Here is a 22,442-nt window from a genome sequence, read left to right on the forward strand (position 1 = left end):
GACTTAAAGAAAATTTCTAAATGTGAAATACAGTAAGATCCTAATTTCTGAACAAAGAAATATGGTTGATAAGCCTGAAACATGGGTTTCTTCCCACTCTTGAGCATTTGGAACAACATTTAAATACTTGAGGAGATTTCGAAAGCTGCCGAGATAGAGCAGAGCACTGAGCACGCCCTTTGCCTTGACCTGCACTGCAGTTGTGCATGGTTAGCACGTCAAGGTTTCGGACCCGGAACGTGTACTCTCCCTGGTTCTTTCCAGGTTGACTTTTAGTTTTAAGATGGAGATAACTATCGTGAGGGGATAAATTTGAAGAGGAACAGACTTTTTCCTGGTGAAGTCTTTTCTTTCAGTTTAACCCTAGAAATACAGGTGGCAGTTCTTCTCTTTTTGTATGTAATAGAAGTGTGATGTGAGCTCTTAAGACTGTCCATTATCTGCCTTTACATTGGCTAACCTTTGTTGGGAAAACATCCACTGCTCTTTTCTTGGCTCCTTCCAGAACCTCCAGGTAAGCTTCTTGACTTACCATCCCATGTGTCTGATGCACGCTGTTCTTACTCCGATTTCTGCATACACACACACACACACACACCCCTGCCTCGCACATAACTCTGAGGCACATTCTTCTCAGGACACTCAGGTTTCTCCACTGACAGAGAGATTAAATGTCTGACTCACTGTTTAAAGCTGTTCATTACCATGCTTAACATATATTCTTATGGTCACCAGTAAAAACCAATATAATGTGTATAAAGCTGTTTAAATGCTGAGCTTTCTGACATATTGTAAAGATTGCCAGCACTCTTGGTTTCCTGTCCCATCTGTTAGTGCCTTTTATGTATAATAGGCTTTTTTTTTTTTTTTAATTTTCAAAAATCATGTGTAGCGAAGATCTAATTGACAGTTCACTGTTTGGGGGTGTTCTCTACATTTTGACACAGTGTGTAACCACCACTACAGTCTAGATACAGGATGTTTCTGTCAGCTCAGAAAGGTCCGCCTGCTCCTGGCAGCCATTGTCTCCATCATTGTGCCTTTTCCAGAATGCCATATAAATGGGCCGAAATAGTATGTAGCTTTTGTATATGGCTTCTTTCACTTGGTATGGTGCTGTCAAGATTCTGCCGTGTGCTGCCATGTGTCCTCATTTCCATTGGCCGTCACTGCATTCGAAGGTGGAGGAAGAGCCTCCTGAAGCTGGAAAGTGAAGGAAACAGATTTTCCCCAGAGCGCCCTGAAAGGAACGCAGCCCCGCCCACTCCCTGATTTTAGCCCCATGCCACCCATTTTGGACTTCTGACCGACAGAAGTTAGAAAATTTGTATTGCTTAAGCCACTGAGTTTGTGGTGAATTATAGCAACCATACATGCCAACACAGAGAGCTGTGCTTTCTATGCCCTAAGAGATCTAAGAAATACAAAGAACTCCTCTTATTTTTTTAAAGTAGTTTTTTAGTTTTAGATTTGGCAGTTTGGTCTGGGATCCATTTTTAGTTTGTTTTCCATATGGTGCAGGATAAGGGTCTAGTTTCTCCCCCTCCTCTGCCCTCTCCCGGAATGAAGGGGGATGTGCTTCCTTCTCTTTCCGGGACAGTGTACGAAGAGTTAGTATCCGTTCTGTAGTCAGCGGTAGAATTCATCAGGGAGGCCACCTAGCTCTGGAATGTTGTGTTTTGTTTTTGTGGTAACATTTTAAGCACAAGTACAATTTCTTCAGTAGATAGAAGGCTATTTTGGTTATTCCTTCTGGAGTGAGCTTTGGTAATTTGTGGCTTTCATGTCATCCACATTTTCAGATTTGTTGATGTAAGGTTGTTCTTAATATCTCACCCTATAAAATTCTGTGGAGTCTATGTTGATATCACCTCTTTAATTCCTATTGAAAATGTTTTCTTTTTTTCTTGATCAGGTTGGCTAGAGGATTATTGATTTTAGTCTCTGCAGAGAACCAGCTTTTGGTTGCATTGATTTTCCCCTAATATATTTTTTTTCCTGCTCGTATCTTTATTACCTTCCTTCGGCTTGTTTTCAATTTAATTTGTTCTTCTTTTTCCGGTTCTGAAGGTGGAAGCTTGGACAGATAACAGGGTATTTCCATTTCCCCACCCCACTTTTCATTTTATAGTTCTCATGTCTCCTTTACATATGTTGTAACCCGACTTTAGACAGTCTGCTTGCTTTCTATGTTTATCAACATACTGACCACCAGTGACCTTTATTCCTTGTTTCCATCTGTTAGTTTCTTTCTGCCTGAAGAACACCCTAGTATCTGCCTGTAGTGCAGCCCTGCTGGTGACGCCTTCAGCATCGCAGGGGCCTCATGCTGCTGCCTCCTGAGTCAGTGCTGATTCTTTGTTCCACTTCATGCGATGTGCATGTTATTCTCTGGTTGCTTTTAAGATAGTCTCTTTATCCCATTTTAACAGTTGGACTGTGATGTGCTTTGATGTGGTTGTTGACCTGAGCTTGTTGAGCTTTCTGGGTCTGTGAGTTTGGTTTTCATCAAACTTAGAAATAATTTGGCCAGTATTTCTTTAAATATTTTTTCTGTAACCCCTTCCTGGGACTCCACCTGTATGAATATCTCTTGCGTATATATTACCTCTACATAGAAACTATACCTCCATTGGGTCACAAGGCTATGTTCACTTTTCTCTCTGTGCTTCATGTGGGTAATTCCTATTTCTGCAGGGTCTGATTTACTGTGGACCTCATCCAGTGAAGTTTTCATTTCAGTTATTAAGTTTTTTTTAGCTGTTGATGTTCTGTTTGCTTCTTTTTGATCTTTAATGTTTATTTCCTTGTTATGTCCATGGTTTCCTCTAAATCTCAGCGTCTTTACATGACAGCTGACTTAGTGTCTGTCTGCGGCTCCTTGCTGGTTCTTGACCCCATGTCACCGCCAAGCACCTGCCCACCTCCTCGGTGGCACCAGGCCACACGTCTGGCATAGCTGGCTCATGGCAGTCCTATCTGCAACTCCGCGCCCACTCCGCCTGCCTCATGGACACTGTCTCTTTGTCTTCCCCTCCCCTGCCCTGCTTACCCTCAGATTCCAGTGAGACAGCCTGATTGGAAGTGGCTATGCTCCTTTCTAGCCTTGGGGCTGCAGCCAGTTACTTACTGTACACGCCCCAGTTTCTTCTTTGAAGTGGTGTTGTGCCCATCCCACTGCACTGTGGTGACTTCGTCAGTGACTGTGTGGTCCATGCTCCGTGTGTCCATGTGGTTATGTTGTGGCAGTTGTCATCCTGATTTTCAGGTTGTACCTAACAGCATATCCCCCAGGCTTCCCCTGAGTAATCCAGCGCACACCAGCTTCCCCTCGTCAGTGAACCAGCTTCATGTGCATTGTGTCACACAGGTCAGCACCACAGTTTGTCTTTGTGTCTTGTCTTTTCTTTTCCTTTCCTTTCCTTTCCTTTTCCTTTTCCTTTTCCTTTTCCTTTTCCTTTTCCTTTTCCTTTTCCTTTTCCTTTCCCTTTCCCTTTCCCTTTCCCTTTCCCTTTCCTTTTCTTTCTTTTCTGATTTTATTTATTTGAAAAAGAGAGTGTGCTAGCAGGGGGAGGGGAAGTGGCCGAGAGAGAGGGAGAAGCAGACTCCCCACTGATCAGGGAGCCCAACATGGGGCTTGATCCTAGAACCCAGAGATCATGACCCAAGCCAAAGGCAGACATTTAACCAGTTGAGCCACCCAGGCGCCCCTTGTCTTTGCGTATTTTCATGTTGGGATGGGTGCGCTAGATCCCATCCCAGAGGTGAGCCAAATTCTGCCCTGGGCCAGTTTTTGTGTGGCCCTCAAGCCCCTGAAGGGCTATGAAAAAAACACAAAAGAGGATATGTGACCAGAGACCTGTGGCCCAAAGCCTGAAGTACTTACCATCTGCCTCTTCACAGAACAAGTTCGCTGACCCCGATCTGTAGGCTCATCTTTGGTAGGGACAGTGTTTTCCCTGACTTCGGTTTAAAATGTGCGTACAGTATGATTTCCAGTGTGCTGTAAATATTGACATTTAAAGATAAAAGTATTATATTGCTCTTTAAAATGTTTCCAGTAGAATCTAAACAGCAGGGATACGCCCACTATCATGCATTTTTGTGGAAACATGAGCAAGCTCTATTGCCGTGGTTGGAAAATGTTCGTTGCTGCCTTTTCTCTTTGCACTCTCCGTTTTATTCTACTGGTCCTGTAGAATTTTATCCCAGGGTAAACATTTTTCTGCTAAGTATTTTGTCACCCTGTCGTACTATTCTGTAAATATATCTCTGCACATGTATGTATATATAAAAATTATTTTAAAAGTTTCTTTAACTGTAAGACTCTTAGGCCTTAAGCATTTTCTTTTGAATGGTTGTTAGTCATTGTTTGTACCAATTCCTGGCTCCTTGTCTTCCTCCTCCTCCATTGGTGCCAGCTGCCCTCCTAGCTCCTTTCCCCACCCCTCCAGGTGGGGGTCCTTCAGATTCTGTCCTTCCTTGGACCTCCATAATCAGCTCATGAAATCTGAGTGCTTCTGTCTACTGAACAGCTCCCAAACTACTGTTGTCCAGCCCCGACCTCCCCCACACTCCAGAATGATCGGCCGACTGCCGATTGACATCTCCGCTTGGATGTTGACGTGAAACCTCAGATTCATCTGTCTGATGGAACTTTGTGCAGTGGTGCCTGTCACGGCCTTTTTATCTTCCCAGTGGCAGCCCTGCCCTTTGCATTGCACGGTCAGAGAACTCAGCTCTTCTGTGGCTCCTTTTTCCCCACCCCTCGCCTAATCTGTCAGCAAACACTGGTATTGCTCCCATCAGAGTATTCCCATTTCACTGCTTCCACCCTGGTCCTAACCAGCTTAATGTCTCACTGGGGTTACTGTAACAGATAGCCTCCGCAGGGCCTCCAGCCTGTCCCTCCTCTGCTCAGATCCCTCTCGTGGCTCCCTGTCTCACTGTGCATAAAAGCCAGCACTCTCACAGTGGCGTCTTCAGCCTCAGGTCCCTCCCTTGCCTCCCCTCTGGCCTCTGTAGTGTTCTCTGAACATACCAGGCCCTCTTAATGGGCCTCACCCAGCTCCCCTGCCTGGAGTGTTCTTCACCCCGGTGGCCTTCTTTTTTCAGGCCTTTGTTCTTTCGACCACCCTATTTAAAATCGCAGCTCCTACTGGCCTAGCTCTTTCACCTTCTATTATGTGATTTTCTTATTTATTTTGTCTCTCTTCCACTAGAATGTAAGCTTTGTAAGGGCAGGAAAGTCTCTTGCTGATGTGTCACCAGTGCCTAAAACAGTGCCTGGCACATCATAAGCACTTGTCAAATATTTGTTGAATGAATAATGACTTTAAACAATATGTTGCAAGCTTTAATGGTTATTAAACATAAAATACTATTTCATCTGAAATGTATCTGAGAATGATGGAGTTATTACTTTTAGCATTTTTCTCTGATTCAGTTGATGTATTTGTGAATGACTTTATGCTAGAAAGAAGGGTTCAGTATCAGTTTTCTTTCTTAATTTTTGTTTTTGTAGATGTAGGCACTGAGGACTGCTTATTCATACAGGCCCGGAAGGTGTTCTGTTTTAGCTATGACATTCTATCCTTGGACTTCAAAGTTAGAGGCCAAAAATATCATATAAGATATTTTGTTGATCTTTTGCTGATTACTAGATTAGGGTCCTTCTTCCATTTTGTTGAAAGCATAGAACTGGAACCCACCTGCCCTTGGAGAAGACTTTCCAAACACAGTCGTTAGAGTCCCTTAGCATCAAGGTTTCTTTTTTTTTTTTTTTTTAAGATTTTATTTATTTATTTGACAGAGATAGACCCAGCGAGAGAGGGAACACAAGCAGGGGGAGTGGGAGAGGAAGAAGCAGGCTCATAGCAGAGGAGCCCGATGTGGGGGCTCGATCCCATAATGCCGGGATCACGCCCTGAGCCGAAGGCAGACGCTTAACCGCTGTGCCACCCAGGCGCCCCAGCATCAAGGTTTCTGAGGCATTCACCAAAACCACTTTCCCAAGACCTGTCAACTGACCATTAGTCATAACTGTCTTCACTTAAAAACATCTGTCGTTTTATCTGAAACTCTCAGCAAGAGTTGAGAATTTTGTGATTTTACTGATTTTGTCATACCTTTACAATATGAAAACATATGCTTTATATTTCCTCAAAAGCTTGAAGCTGCAGGTTTAGCTCATTCAGTTTATCAGAACTGTCTCCCCAGTGCATAAATAGGCAGAACCAGTTCTAATTGTCAGCCCAGTCAGCAGTCAGACTCACTCTCAGGAGAAGTCTTACTTATTTCTAATGCGCACCATCAGCCACCTCTCTTCCGAGTTTGATTCCTAGCGGGTAGGTGAGGCATGGAGCCAGTCACCTGGGTGGAAGAAGGTGCTGTGCCTGTGGCTTATTGGCTCCCTGTTTGCTTCTCATGGGGATAGTGGCTTCTCTTACGTAGTCTAGGGATTGAAGTTGCTGAATGAAATTTTAATCATCCCTACCATCAGACTCTACGATGTGTCTGAATTTAAGACATTCCATTTATGAACTGGGATATCTTATTTATAACACCCTACTTTGCCCTTAACGGAATTGGGTGTGGGATAGCGAAGGCACACCCCTGCCCTGTGCCTCCATAGCGAAGGCACACCCCTGCCCTGTGCCTCCATTCAGAGGGCTTTCCTGTGACCTTTGTCCTCTGGGATGTTTGTGCCTTGGGGCAGTGCATCATGGTAAGAGGAGAGCTGAGAAGTCAGCCTTCTGCTCCCAATGGGAGCAGCTGTGAGAAGGAAAGGGAAGGATGGCCTGCAGGACTTTGGCCTTCTTGAGACTATCAGGCAGCTTCATTTTAGGAGAGAATGCAGTTGGACACTGACCACCTAGTAGTGGATTCTCTTGAAGCTGTTTATACCCACCTACCCTTGGACAGTCTTCTCCCAGGAATACCCCTAACCTGACTGAGAGATAGTGGTGTATGATTCCTGGAAGGCAGGAGGGAGTGGGTTCCAGGATACAAGAGGAGGGAAAGATGGTTCCTGTCATTGTAACCCTGGGTGGCGGGGATAGGCCAGTCCAGTGACAGCTGCATGCCAGGAACTTTGCTACTGCATTTCATTGTTGTACTTGAATGCCCAGTTATCTGAGAAGCAGGATGTTTTCAGCCACAGCAGCCATGGATAGTGACGTAGTGGGCCTGTCCCAGACTTGGATGTGGTGCACACTGGGTTACAGACGCTCTAAATGACCCCTCTGCCCACTGGCTCCAGAGTTGCGTAGGCCGTTCCCAGTCTCCGCCCTGCAAACTACCAGCTCGGGAGCCAGACCTGGAAGGTGGATCAGCAAGAACTCTTCACTGGGCCCTTTTGTTGAGAAAAATCACAGGAAACGAGATGCTGTTGAGTTTCCTGTCAGTCCAGTCTGCTCCTTAGCTGCTTTGTAAGTGGGACTATGGCATTTCTAGGCAAATTCAAAGCCAGGGTTGATCCGGTCCAAAAGCTACGTACCTTAGAAGAGGAGAAACGAAGTACTGGCTCGGGAGCTGGTAATCTTTCCTGAAAGACATATTTCATGAAATAGAACACAAATTAGAACTGTCTGCTTGCTCTCTATTTTCAGTAGGTTTGGAGATGATATAATTCTAATAATTACTAATTGAGAGCTTGACTAGGACAGAGGAATATGGTAAAACCAAAACCCTATTTCTTTGAAACTGGTGGATAGCAGAGTTGAAACTATATAATCGTGGTATGGAAAGCCAGCTAGAGAAGAACCACAGTGGTGTGGCTGGAGCACAGCCTTGGGGAGCAAGAAGAGAGGAGAGCAGAAGGAACTCTGCACGTGAAGCTGGGGTTCTGGTGGCCGCTGCGTGGTTTACAGAGCCCAGCGCTAGGCCACTCTGCCACGGTGACCGCTGTGCAACACGGAGCCTCTGCTGAGCAAGAATGTGCTCTGATTACTTTTGTACCTGAGATGCCACTTGTTTGGAAAGTTCTGGTATCTAGAGGTAAAATTTTTCCCCGGAGTCTTTTCCAGAGATTCAATACTGTCAGTCACGAATCCAAGTGCACTTGTAAGCACAGAAATAGACACATCAGTTCAGTGGGGAAGGGTCGAATAATAAATGCTATGTGATGGGTTAGGCAAGCAAGGACAAAAAACACACCACCTTATTATAGATGAGCAGATGAGCTGATAGACCGTATGAAACCACAGGATCACTAAGAGAAAACAGAAATCAAGTGTTTCTATAATCTTGGTTGGGATAGATCTTTTTAAGGGTAGTACCAAAGACAGAAACCACAGAAAGACAGGCTTTTCAAAAGTGAAAACTAGTTGAACCACAAAACCAAAAGACAAACAGAAGACTATGAAACATTGTAACAAATATAAAAGGCAAAGGTTAATCTTCTTAAGAGCATTTTTATATTATAATTAAAACTTGGGTACCTTGAATTACCAAGGATACTTATGGAACATCAGTCATTCTGTTCTTAAAAAAAGTGACTCAATATGAAATAAATTTCAGCCTCACTACTTTTCTTCAGATGAATGTAAAATGAAACATAATATTTCTCTTCTGACACACTGGCAAAGAATGAAAAGGTTGAGGTCCAGGTAATGTTAGTGTTAACTGCTGGACAACATAAATGTTGACGCGATCTCAAAAAACTTTTTTAGTGATGATTTATTGGAAACTAACAACTTCCTGTTAAATGTTCATTTACATAAACAGCTGAGGGAAGCAGTACGATGTATTATTGCTGATTTGTTCATAGTGATAAATATTTGGGGGGGAGAGTTGAACTTTCATTTTAAAGATGGTGTTAATTTTTTGAAGTTGTGAAGCTCCGAGTAATTTGGGGGAGGGGAGTGTTTCAGGTTCAAGCATGGTGGAGCTCCCTCTGCTGGCAGCAGCCCCAGTAGCATTTACAAGGCACTTGCAGGCCAGGTTCACCCTGGGGGTCGACCCTAGAAGAGGCTGAGAGGTGGTTGATGCCATCACGGGAGTTGCGACTGTGCTGTGGGGTCTGACCCAGTGCTGCCCTGACTGCAGACATCCTCCTGCATGCTCACCAGCCCCCTTCCAGAGGGCCCTCTCTGTTCAGAAGGCTGCAGCCAGCACTCAGCCAGCTAGCCCGAAAGCTTTGCTTGTGCCCTTTCTCTGAGGCAGGGATATCGTCTGTGTGCTCCACTGCTTGTCCGCCTCAGAACTGACATTTTCACAGGGCGACCAGCTGCAAACATGACCCTGCAGCTCAAACAAACTGGTTACCTGTCGTGAGATGTGCTTGAAGGGGGCCCACGGGTGCCGGGATGTGGAGTGGGGTGGGCCAAGGTGAGAACAGCGTTCCCTGGGCAGGTCCTGGGAGGCTGAGGAAGAGGAACCAGCCCCCCAGAAGGGTGCCTATGCCTCCCCTGAGGGTGCACGGCTAGTGGGGCGACAGAGGCAGGTCAGCAGGGAGCTGATTGGGGTTCATCATTAGTGCAGGGGCAGGATTTGGTGAATTAACAAGGAACCTTGCAGTCCTGTTGTTTAACTCTTAATTCTCTGTATTTGCCATATCCTAACATAGTGTTTGCTTTTCGTTTCCTTTTTTTTAATTTAAAGGATTTTTTTGTTTTGTTTTGTGTTTTTGATAGATGAGGGTTACTACCAGGGTGGAAAATTTCAGTTTGAAACTGAAGTTCCTGATGCGTACAACATGGTGGTGAGTAGACTGCGTTTGAGCCATCGTTCCCCATTCGTGTGGCCTGGTGGTCGTCACCCCCCCCCCCGCGTTGGGTCCCCCCAGTCCCGGGGCTAAATACAGAATGGCCGATATTTCTGTGATTAATGTTACTGTTGGCAGTATTCTGAGCCTTAGGAGAGAGATTAATTTTTCAACAAGCACTTGTGAGTGCTGTGTGTCGGGCAGCGCGCACTGGGGATCCAGCTCAGCTGAGTCTGGAACAGCTGTCCCGAGACTGGCACCTTTGCTGGGAGCTGCCTGTGTGGTTCACACGAGTCTTATTTGTTAAATTCTGGCACTGAAGAAGAAGGCACTTTATTTAAAGCTGTAGTTTTGTTTATGGTATAACCCCAAAATACCCACATGTATTTTAGAATTTTAGCAAAGAGGAATGACTCATAGTTTTAAACCATAAGTAATTTATGCCAGGAGCTATATGTTAATCTCTCAAAGACCCCACCTAGGTAATAACACCAGGTACCGTCACATTCTGTCCTTGCTCTTAAGGAATTTACCGACTAGGAAGGTGAGAAAAAGTGTAAGTTACCATAAAATGATAAAAGCCGTAAGTAGCAGACAAGAGAGATATGGAACAGGCCCGGAAACTAATGTACGGGGATTCCAAGAAGGAAAGGAGAGGCTCACTTTGGGAAAGTGGTCAGGCCAGTTGAGCTTTTCAGGAGAAATAGGATTGGAGTTGTCCTGACTTGGGTTGGCCCTTAACCGGGGGAGGGTGGTCTAGGTGATGTCGAGATCTCTGGAACTGCTTAGGAGGTCCACAAGTGAGTACGAGTGGCATGTGTGTGGTGGATTGACCAGGTCAACTTGAAGGAGGAGTCTGGGTTGAGGAGAAGTGGAAATGAACAAGAATCTCAGATTTGAGGGTTGTTGGGCATTTTCTCTTTGGCAGGGAGAAACCAGTGACAGTTCTGAACAGCTCTGCAATTTTATGTATGTGTGTATACACACACACACACACACACACACACACACACACACACACACCCCTAATGTTTCCCAGCCCTCTCTAGGCGTATCAAGTAGGGGAAAAAAAATCTGATGGTAAAAGTAAGTCTCTTGTTCACTTGAGCTTGTGGGTACAGGGGGCCCCATGTGCCCTGTTAGTTTGCCTGCAGTGACTGTTCTATCTGGCAAGTGAGATTAGGTCCCTTGCCCTGGGCTCCACCACTGGGGCACAGTTCAGTAGCTGTCACACTTTATTATTTGCAGCCAAACCTTTATCGAAGGAATTGGTCTTTACTAGGCTACTACATTAAAAGTTCTTTCTGAATGCAGTTTATGAGGATAGGAAAGAATTCAAGAAGAAAAAAATTAATTTTTAAGCAAAGACAGGAAAATGTGCATCTCAGGCCTTTGTCCATCCATTCAGCTCCCTGCTGACTTCCTCTGTTTCCCTAATCACACACTGAGGAGTCTGGCTTGATAGAACAGTGCTCCCTCAGGTGAGATGCAGTTGGAGAGGTTTGGTTGAAGTACAGTTGTTTAGAATTCCAGGGGCTAGTTTGATGTTTTCTGGAAACAGCCAGGTATAGAGCACTTAAAATTCTGGACCTTTTAATTGTGCGGACATGTGCCGTCTCGAAGGACTCCTCGTCGGAAGAATGCTAAAGGGTGGTACGTGACACAGTCTTTTCGGAGAGGCAGTGAGTGTTGGAGGAGGAGGACGGCGTGGGGAGGGGCTTATCATGAGCTGGCGGACTTTTCAGACAAGTCCTGCGGAATCTGAGGACCACTGTTTCAGGAACATTAAGTATCGTTTAGTGGCAAAGCCTCTCGGTCCCAGCATCAGAAGAAGGCAGAGCATGAGAAGACACCAAGGGAACCGGTTTTTGTTGGGAGCTTTTATGTACCAGGTACCCACTCACTTCCCTTGAGTTACTCTCCAGCAGTTCCCCGGGGACATTAATACTCCCTTGTTGACAGGTCTGGAAGTTAGGGCCCAGAGAGGTAGAGTTAAGGATGTATCTTGTTAGCTTTGCCAGAATAAATGGCTCCGTTGCTGAAGCAGATTCTTGTCCAGGGCTGCCCAGCTACGTGATATGCGCCCTTCCCGCAAACCCAGTAGCCACTTTGTGTGAGAAAATGTTTGTCATCTTGTCCTGTCCCTGTGTGACCTCAAGAAACAGAGAGGTAGGACACGGAACAGGATAGAAAACCATTGAGCTTCAAGGACATGTTTCTTATATTAATTGGTGACTTATGATGGTTTTATATTCTTGTATTTAGTTTCTGTCTCCTTTGGGAAATTTCTAAATGATGGGCTGGGTTGATTTCATCAGGAACAAAACCCATGTTTTCAGGCCGGAGGCACTGAGAGGCCAGTCTGTCTGGGGTGGACCCAGACCCTGTCCTGCTGCCATTGGGGCCTCTTCCACTCTGCACTCCCGCAGCCCCTGCATGTCCTCTCTGCCTCCAAGTCCAGGCTGAGGCCACAGCCTTACTACCAGCCTCACTACCCACTAGCTCAGGGTAGGGAGTTCGGGGGTGATACTGTCCCCGGGAAACCATGTGATGTAGTGCCTAACCGATACAGAAGTACTTGTGTTTACTTTTTTTGTAGTTAGTTTTTGCTTATCTAACTCCTTGGTGCCTCTTTCCACTAGACTGAGAGTGTCTTACTTACACTGTATTTCCAGGGCTCTGCGAGATCGCACAGTACACATTTGTCCAACGGTTGGTGCTCTCTGCCCCTACAGACCTGTGGTGTAGAAAATGAAACCAGCATCTGAAAATGCCAGGTTGTGGGCATGTGGGACAGAGATTGTGAGAGTAAACTTCAGGCCCCTGTGTTTTATTTGGATGAGGAGACAGCCAGCTTTTAGAAGGTCAGCCTGAGAGACCTCCGTGGAGCTGTCTCAGGCTCATTTGCTTTTATGCCATGACTTTATATGATTTCTGTACTTGGTAAGGACTTTTTGAAAACCCCTGACCCTTATAGCTTCTTCAATTAAAGTCACTTATTAAGATTGTCACTCTCAAAAGCTTCTAATCAGTAAAATAGGTCATTATTTTAGAGTAAACTTTTAAAAGGAAGAAAATACCTATTTGGTATCCCTACCCCCTCAGTGCCCCTACACCCCAGCAGCTAAAGTTCAGATTTTCCTTTGGCTCTTTGTCCTTTTGTCCCTGACCTTTTACCTCACAGCCTCAAGCCTGCCTTGTGATCTCTCTAAGATACTGGCTGAAATTATCTAGTGACGTGAAGTAAGCTTTTAAAATGTGCGAGGTTCTATGTCAGACACCGGCTTTTGAAGGACCCCAGTCTCGTGGGAGACAGCACAGACAGTGATGAGCCAGGGTGGTGACGTAGCATTGGGGATCCCTGGGTGACCAGGAGGCCAGAGGAGGAGCAGGTCCTCAGGGTGGTGTCACAGTCCCCAAGTCCTGCAATGCTCCCATGGCCTGTCGATTATGCATTGGTCAGTGGAGACCATGCGCTGAAGCAGGAGAAAGGGACATGGCTTTTCATTCTTTGCCTCCAGTTTCCTCCTGGAAGTGACATGTTATGTCCCCCACACTTTTTTTTTTTTTAAGATTTTATTTGTTTATGAGAGACAGAATGAGAGAGAGCAGGGGGAGGAGCAGAGGGGGAAGGGACAAACAGACTCCATGCTGAGCGTGGAGCCGGATGTGGGGCTTGATCTCAGGACCCTGAGATCACGACCTGAGAAGCTAAGAGTCAGATGCGGAGCCTCCTGAGCCACCCAGGCGCCCCTCCCGTCACACATTTTTGTAACGTAACCAAATCAAGAGACTTGGCCATGACCAGCCCCAGAGAGGGTAAGGGGAGAGCCAGAGATACTGCAAGTGAACTGAAAGTCCACTCCCTTCTTCCTTGTATGTAATGTATACTTTTTAGGAAATTGAGAAAATACAGCTATGCAGAAAGCACCTGTTACCTTCCACCCAGAGGTGATCACTGTTAACTTTCTGATATATGTTACGGGCAACATATAATCATATGTACAAATGGGATCGTGCCACACACAGCTTAGTAACTTGGGTTTTTTAACATTATGGTATGATGAACAAATGTTCTCATGTCAATTAATATATCATTACATCATCATTAATAAGAGCACTTCATCATATGACCCATCATGTTTTTAAATCAGTCCATTATTGTTGGTCACTCGTTGACCAGTTTTTGACAGTATGAACCAGACTTTCTGTAAATAGTAAATATTTTAGGCTTTGTGAACCACAAATGGTCTCTGTCACATATACTTTTTTCTCCACAAAATATGTGGGTTTTTTTTAAACAATCTTTTCAAAATGTAGAAACCATACTTAGCTCCCATGCAAAAGCAGGCCCCTGATGGTGGTGCACAGGCTGTCGGTCGCTGGCGGTGGGTGTAAGCAGTACTGTCATGCGTGTCCCAGACGGCAGCTGGTGTACGTCTGCCTCTGCCATGGGCGTAAATCCTTAGAAGTAGAATTACGAATGTGTAGTAATTAATGCTAATTTTAAGGCTCTTCATCGATACTATTAAATTAGTTCCCAGAGAGGTTATGCCAGTGGCTTCCCCACCAACACTGTTTGAAAATGCCCTTTTTCCTCAGAAAGATGGAATATTTTTATTTTCCTTTTGCTTTTGGGGGAGGAAATAAATGGTATCTAATTGTCATTTGAGTTTTCATTTCTTAAATAAGTAGAATGCTAAATATTTTTTCCTATTTCTTAGCTTTTTATGTTCCTTATGAGCTGTTATTATGTCCTGAGGCCTTTTTTCCATTGGGATATTGGTTTTTCTTATAAGAGTTCTCAGCTAGAATTTATATGAATTTGTATATTTTCCCTAGTTTTCTTAGTTGTACTATAAAGATTTTTCTGTTTTTCCCTTGTTTTTTATTGTTTTTATTCTATAAAACTTCAGGGGTTTTTTGGGGGGAAGGTTTTATTTTCTTTTGTTATTGCTTCATTACTGTACTGAAATCTACTTTTCTTTCATAAGTTTTTCTTCTTATGAAATGTTTGAAACAGGCCTTCAGACCCCAGGGTAACTCACCTGCCTTCTCTTCAGTGCTCACATAGTTCCGTATCATTTGTGCTTAATGCATCTGGAGTATAGCTCTTAGTGGGGATCTGACTATGTTTTTCCAGATGGTTAGCCAGTTGTGCACTGAAGAATACCTTTTTTCCCATTGGTTTGCAATGCAGTGGCTGTCGTACATTAAACTCTTACAGGTGGCAAGGCCAAGGAGGAGGTGGAACTGGGTATTTTTTGTCTGTCTTGCTTTGGGGTGACTCAGGTCTACAAGTTCTGTTTGGAAAGTGTGTGTCAGAATCTGGGTCCATGGTTCTGATTTGTTCTCTTGTCTGGGGACTGCAGTTAAGAGGACCACTGATGGGAGGTGTCTGTGCCAACACCTAACTATGGCAGTTGCGAAGGGACGAGGAGAGAGGCAAATACAATCGGATAGTTGGAGATGTAGTGAACAACACTAGGCAGGATGACAGGTATGTCAAGGACTGTAGAAGGGAGGGAGAGAGAGCCTGCGGGTTCCCTCTGATGCCGAGTTGGTGATTCAGTCTACCCAGTGTTGTTACTTAGATTCATACAGCCCCTCAGTGCTGGCCTTCCTGAGCCTGAAGGCCTCGCTGGAAATGCATGACGACTAGCATACTTTCTGTCAAACGCATTCCCATTTACTTGCAGGAAAGCAAATGAGAGCGTATTAAATTAATTGAAACTCACTCTGAACCTGAATTCTCTAAGCTTGGACACCTACATTTGCATACGTGGATTAATTATCTGGGGGAGTTTCTTGATGTCATGGTGTTGTAAAATCAGTAGAAAAATGTAGTTACAAGAGTGCTGGAACGGGATGTCTGTTTTGTACAAGTACAATGACGGGACGATTCAAGTACTAGAAGAAGTGCAGCAGAGTATTTGGGTGGTTGGTAACAAAGATAAAATTTATTTACAGGGACTTTACAAAAGAATAGCATCATAACTGCAAATTAATACCAAATGATAAATGTGGAAAGCGTGGCCCCTCTGTGACAAGGGCTGACACACGAATGTCTACAAGATGACCTGTCTATGAGACTCGGCCAGGTGACACTTGTGTGCTCTGACCAGCAGTTCCTCTACCTGGCCTTCCTCCCAGGCAGACCTTTCCTATGGGTGTGAGCAGAGATGAGTGCACGGATTTAACCCAGTCCGTGGTAGAGGTGGGAGGCAACCTAAATGTCCAGTAATAGGAACTGGCTTGTGAAATGCTAGAAGGCAAGAAAGCCCAAAGCCATCTGAAGTGGTGACAAGAGTATGAAAAGAGAGAGCGCACATATCCCCATTTCCATAAAGAAAAATGAATGTGCATGTACGTGCATCTCCGTGTGGGGCCTGGAAGAGAGGCTCACAAGGTGTGTATGCGGTGTTACAGAGATGATTTCTGGGTGGAATTACCATATATAACAAAAGGAAAGACAGAGATCTTTTGTTTTCATTGTCTTTTTGTCTTAAATGAGTATGGATTGCTTATATTCTAGAATCATTTTAAAAGAACAACTTTATCCAAATATGCCTCGTTATAAGCAGTGTCGATGTGCCTTATTCCCACGTGCTCATTGTCATTCTCTCTCCCTCCCGTAAGCATAAAGCAGACTAAGGCTTGGCTGTAGGACAATTTACATGGCAATAGCATCTTCAGAAACACGTGCACAGGGACCCAGCCACCACCGTGAGGAGCAGTGACTCTCAGTCACCGCAGCTCAGCAGCGTAGCGCACAGCATGGCGTCTGTGGGCTCCTCCACAGCCCTGGCAGGGTGGGTCAGAGGTGGCCGAGGCCCCGCCACCAGCCCAACGTTCCCTGTGGCCCTAGGACTTGTAGAAGGGTCGTGTTGGGGGTATGGGCAGACTAGCGCTTCTCGATGCAGCGTGAAGACATGAGGGTGACATGAGTCCAGAATTGAACACTGGCTGGGGCCAGTCCAAGTGAGTGCCAAGTGAGCAGGGGAACGAGGGGCTCGGTGGCAGCAGGCATGATTTGGAGAGCCTGTGATCTCTCTCTGTCTGTGTTGCAGCCTCCCAAAGTGAAATGCCTGACGAGGATCTGGCACCCCAACATCACAGAGACAGGCGAAATATGTCTAAGGTGGGTTTCTCTTTCTCGTCTTCTGTGTTTGTGAGCACTTTGTGTGAGCGTTGGGCTTTCTAACACATAATCTCCCCTGAGGAAATTTTGAGGCTGGGCCATGATGAGGGAGATCAGGTCTTTGGGCTGCACTCTAGTGACTGGAAAGTCTTCCACTCCCCACCCCACCCCCAGCCTGCCTCCACCTCCAGAACCGCGTCTGGGCCCTCTGGTGGTTCAGACCCCTGCTGCTGCTTCCTCCAGGGCTCCTTACCCTTTTCCGCTCCTGTGGTAATGAGAGGCTGCAGTCCTTCCATGCAGCTGATTTTAGCTAAGAAGGAAAAGTACGATTTATAAAATCCAGGGAGGCTGGGGGGGAATGTAGATGGCAAGTTTAAGACCTGGACATTTTTATTTAAGATGTCCTCTCTTTTTTTTTTTTTTTTAAGATTTTTATTTTATGTATTTGACAGAGATAGAGACAGCCAGCTAGAGAGGGAACACAAGCAGGGGGAGTGGGAGAGGAAGAAGCAGGCTCACAGCAGAGGAGCCTGATGTGGGGCTCGATTCCCACAACGCCGGGATCATGCCCTGAGCTGAAGGCAGATGCTTAACTGCTGTGCCACCCAGGCGCCCCTAAGATGTCCTCTCTTTACCAAAATAGTCTTGATGTGCACAGAGCAGGGCAGCTTTCCCAGAGCTTCATGTCGGTTGTGGCCTGTGTGTGTCGCCTCCCCCCGCCTGCCCCGGCCCAGTGGCAGATGATCAGGGATCCGTGACTCCCCCTTCTCGAGGCTGCTGGTCACTAATGTAGGGAACTGGAGAAGGTGTGGGGTTTGTTGTTCTTAAGTAAATTTGGCACTTGGGCTTTATCTTCTGCATCTCGTCACTCTCTGTAGTGAGGCGGCAGTGGGGTTGCCAGGGCTCTGGTGCCAGGCTGCCTGGCTAGAAGCCGGCGCCTCCAGCAGCAGCAGCCGCGCCGGCAGCGGGAGACCGGCAGGTTATGTAACATCAGCCACAGCGCAGAGAGTAGCCGTTAGCCTTAGCACCTTGCTCTGCTTTCTTCCTGTGATGAAGTCAGTGTCCTGTCATGTCTCATCCCCACCCTGGGAACACGAGCCCCTGCCTATGATGGGGAGCTACCCACTGCCCGTAGTGCCAGCATAGCTGGACCCCTCTTCCTTCTTTTTCTTCTTCTTTTTTTTTTTAAAGTTTATATATTTATTTGAGAGAGAGAGCACGCAAGCTGGGGGAGGAGCAGAGGGGGAGAGACAAGCAAACTACCCGCTGAGCACCGAGCCCCATGTTGGGCTCCAACCCAGGACTGAAATCATGACTTGATCCGAAATCAAGAGTCAGATGCTTAGCCAAATGCGCCACCCAGGCACCCCCTCTTCCTTCTTAAAAGCACAGTTAGCAGCCGGCTCCCAGTTTAGCTTGTGTGCAGTGCCCCCTGTTCTCTCCGGTCCGCCTCCTTTTCTGTAGATAGTTATGAATGCATTTGTAAGAGGCCACCTTTTCCCCATCTGTCCTTTAAGTATCACACTTACAAAATCTGACTCCTCCAGCTTCAGGCTGTAGATGGCATCCGCTCCAGCCTTCTCCCCTGAGGCCATCGCTGGTGCTTGCTCTCCTGGGAGTCCACTGCACACCACCTCCCTGTCATACCCTGTCCTCCGCCAGAGTTAATGCCAGAGCAGGAATTTCTCGTCACTTTTGCTGTCCTCTGAGAGATCAGATTATTAGCAAAGTGTGGGGAGAACTCAGTGGGCGGCAGCCAGCAACAAAAGCCAGAAACCTTAAAGGAAAATCGTTGATAGATTTAGCTATATTAAAATTAAAAATACAGAACACAAAAGTGAGAGAGAAAAGATCAGCTGGGTTACATCTGTGTGTAAAAGGTCTTTGCCAGTTAGGATGAAACAGACAGACACGCCCGCTAGGAACCCAAGCACCTGCTACAGTGGAGACTGAGGGGAGTTACAGGTGGGCAGTAAGCACCAGAGGGACGTTCGGTCTCCGTAGTAGCTAGAGAGAGGCTCGCGGAAACAACGAGACGCTGTCACCACTCCTCACGCAGCCCGGTGCAGAAGCAAATGCCCAATGGGGATGTGTGAGAGGGAGGGAGGGGAAGAACAGGCGCTCACATCCCGGGAGGTATACCTGTGTTGGTCCTTCAGCTATAAGTTCTATATTTAACTTGTATTTGCCCTTGGATTTGTCAGGGCACTTGCAGGGATTTATTTGTGGGAAACTAGACAGTGTCCAGCAGGGGCTTAGCACCACTGACTCATGGCGTCTTCTGAGCGAAGAGAAAGACAAGCCTGGGCCAGCCACTCCTGGTCCCCAGTGACCGCCGGGCAGCAGCTACCTGGATACCTCACTCAGCAGCACTGACCGGTGCTGGTGCTCCGTGGGGCCTTGTCTAGTACACAGGACACTTACCTCTCTTTGTGACGTTGCTGTGTCTGTGGGATTAGAGGGCCCCGGGCCGGGACCCTGTTGGTTACACTTGAGACTTTTTCTCCTGCAGTCCATGCTTCTAGTGTAGCCCCCGAGGCACCATCTGATCCCTTGCCTGGTTCCCTCTCTGAGGGCCTGTCACCTGAGCTCCTGCAGGACTGCCTCCTGCTGAGGCTGGGCTAGAATTTGCACAGTGATGGTGTGTTCCCTCCACAGTATCACTCTGCCCAGACCTGTGGCCTGCAGACTTGGGCACAGCCTGCCTGATGATGGGCACCAGCCCCCCCTTATCTGCCATTGCCCTGGGTGGGCACAGCTGGCCTCCAGGTTCAGAGCCCTCCTGCTCTGGCTGTGCTGTTGACAGAGGTCAGAGGATACTGCCTGCTCAGCCAGTGAAGCTGCCTCCCCACACCCCACCCCGTCAGTTAACGATGGTCGAACCCAGACGCAGTGGGAGCAGTTGCTGTTCTTTGCTTTGTGGGGCTTGCCGGCTGCTGGGGAGACAGGCATTGAACAGGTAGATGGCTAAGGATTGTAACGAGATCTGTCAAAAGGACAAGGACAGTCAGAACTGATTCCTGTCCCTGCCTCTCACTGGGTCATATAGACCCCTAGGACCCAGCACGTGGTTCTCAAACAGTCACTCAGAAGTTGCAGGGCTTTCGTGTCAACAGGGCCTGGGCCTCTGCAGCATGGAGACATCTGTTTCTTCTTTCTTGTTTTCTTTTTAAGGCTCAAAGTAAGCGGTAGTGGTCAATTAAAGGTTTTGTTTATTCTAACTGATCTTCATGGACAATTAAGATTATAGCATATTTATATTTTCTCCTGGTGTTAATTATGTGAATTCGCACATGCTCAGATCTAGAACTTCTCTTCACAGTAATGGTTAAGGTGCGGAGAGCCTGACACTGCCGTGTGAGCTTAGGGACTGTTACGTACACATCAAAGCAGCAGCGGGGTACACCTCAACAATGCCAAACTAATTTTTCCCCAGAAGGAAACTTGGCAATAAATTGAATTTTTCAAAGTGTGGAATAGTCATTTCTGTGAGAGTATGTAATGCGCACGTACAGCTGACGGAAGTGATGAAAATGACCCTCGGGTCCAGTTTAGGAGATAGGACCTCACAGTACCTCCAAAGCGCATGTGCCCTTCTCTGAACACGGTTCTCCCGCCCACTGGTAAGGACCATCCAGAATTTTGTGTTAATCTACCTTTATCCTTCATCTTTCCCTTTTGAACTTTTTTTTAAAAAGCGAAAACAAGGTATTAGAATGTGTGCTAGGAGCTGTCATCCGTGGTCACCTGCAGCTCCAGGCGAGGTGCCCGGGTTTGAAGGACCATCCCCCAGGCCCATGCCCTCGCTGCTCTGTGCCTTGCTTTCTTTCCTTTGTTAGACAGAGAGATGGCCGTGCCTCCCTCGTGGGTCGTTGAGGCATTAAGTGAGGTTAGGATCGTGCTGACACACGCAGGAAGCCCTGAGCGTCCGTTGTCATTTTCTGATATCGAGTTGACAAGTGCTCTTTGTATGTTATTTCAAGCATACTTTCTTCCTGCTTAAAATTTCATATGCCTGCAGGATTAAAGACCTGGGTGTCTAAGCAATAAACAGGGCACAAGAGGTTAGACTTGGGGGTGGAGACGGCCTTCTGCAGGGAGACGGGGGCCTGCGAGGCGCCGGGGGAGAGGTGGGGCGCGGGGAAGGCAGATGTCCTGAAGAGATGTGGGCCCAGAGGGCTTGGCGGCAGCGGCTCTGCAAACCTGCAGCTCATGCGCCTGGAGGCTGTCCTTGCTGACCACTGTGCCTTTCTGTCTGTTTCAGCTTACTGAGAGAACATTCGATTGATGGCACCGGCTGGGCTCCCACAAGGACCTTAAAGGTAGAGTGCAGTGCGCTCGAGCACCGCCCCAGCCTGGAGGCCTCTCCCTCTGGGAACCCGACTTCTTGCTGTCCTGTCTACCCAGGTGGCCGGGCACACCCTGCTCCCTCCTGCCAACCTGGGGCTGCTCAGCCAAGCACTGACCCGGTTGGTTCCTCTGCCCCCCTTTCATCCCGGGGCAGTGGGAGGTTCAAGTGATCTTTGCTCCCCTCTGCTCTTTACCGTTTGTGCTTCAGGTCGTGTAGTTTCTATTCTTCCCTTCCTCTGGCCCCCAGTCATGTGTGGTGCCTCACTCTCAGAGGACACGAGAGCTGCCAGGATGGGGTAAGGGGAGGAGGGAAAGGGTAGATGTGGCCTCTGTCTGCTCCGAGTTACCCAGAGCTAGCCTGGCCAAACGAAGGGTGGCAACACAGAGGCCGGGGATGCCCTGAGGGAGGACCCCACCCAGGGGAGGGGTGGAGGGGGGAGCCACTGGGACTAAACAGGTGGCCCCAGTTGCTTCTGCGGTGTAGGCTGTAGTTGGTTCCGGGCGAGCATGTTACGGGTGCTACATGAGGCCATCAGCGGTGGCTTCAACTCAGTTTTTCTGCCATGGTATCCATGGGACACCTAGAGTTTCCTCATGTTGCCTGAGCTTTTCGTCAGAAGTAGTCAAGACTTTGGCTAGTGTTCACTTTGTAATGAACAGCTGCCTGACGCCTGCCATCGTTTCCGATGGGTAACTATGCAGTCCACGCAGTCATCATAGCCTTTGCCCTTCTTGTGCCGGGTCCGTGCTGCCCTGAAGAACACTCTCCTAGTTCTCGGTTCAGAGGGCAGCTGGGTCCCCGGCCTGCGCTTCTCTTCAGCCCGGGACTTGGCACAAAGGCGTGGTCATCCAGACCTGGCCCGTCTTCCCTGGTGACTGTGTCCTCCTCCTCTGTGGCTGACAGTTGTCCCAGGTCAGCCTGAAAGGGTTATGGGTGTCAAAGCAGCGAGTTTGTGACGCTCGCAGACTGCCTGGCACATCGCACAATGCCATCTTCCTCTCTGTCTTTGTCTCAGGAGCAACATTTTTGCACACATGTTAACTTTGGCTCAGTCATGCATGGATTACAAAAGTCGTCCGAACTAAAACCATTTGTAAGTTGTCCTCTGCACCAAACATACAAAAGCACTGGAGATGCTGCATCGGATGCCGTCCTTCGGGCCACAAGGGGAAGCCTGAGCGGAACTGGACAGGCCTGGGCCCTGCCCTGCACACATGTGCCAGGCTTTCTCTCCCCGCCATCCT

At 47.2% G+C, this 22,442-nt stretch overlaps 1 protein-coding gene across 4 annotated transcripts in view; it reads left to right on the forward strand.

Moving 5' to 3' along the window:
• Nucleotides 1–22,442, forward strand: part of UBE2F (ubiquitin conjugating enzyme E2 F (putative)) — a 53,824-nt gene that overhangs the window by 19,736 nt on the left and 11,646 nt on the right. For all 4 annotated transcript variants that reach the window (XR_004623694.1, XR_004623693.1, XM_019806946.2 and 1 more), the window contains 3 exons: nucleotides 9,636–9,703; nucleotides 16,777–16,847; nucleotides 21,112–21,169. Coding sequence is in view for 2 of the 4 variants with exons in the window: in XM_019806946.2 (XP_019662505.1) it covers nucleotides 9,636–9,703; nucleotides 16,777–16,847; nucleotides 21,112–21,169 (197 nt within the window). In the remaining 2 variants the exon portion in view is untranslated. The remainder of the gene's footprint in view (nucleotides 1–9,635; nucleotides 9,704–16,776; nucleotides 16,848–21,111; nucleotides 21,170–22,442) is intronic.

Source organism: Ailuropoda melanoleuca, chromosome 2 (assembly GCF_002007445.2).
Source record: "Ailuropoda melanoleuca isolate Jingjing chromosome 2, ASM200744v2, whole genome shotgun sequence".
Classification (NCBI taxonomy): domain Eukaryota; kingdom Metazoa; phylum Chordata; class Mammalia; order Carnivora; family Ursidae; genus Ailuropoda; species Ailuropoda melanoleuca.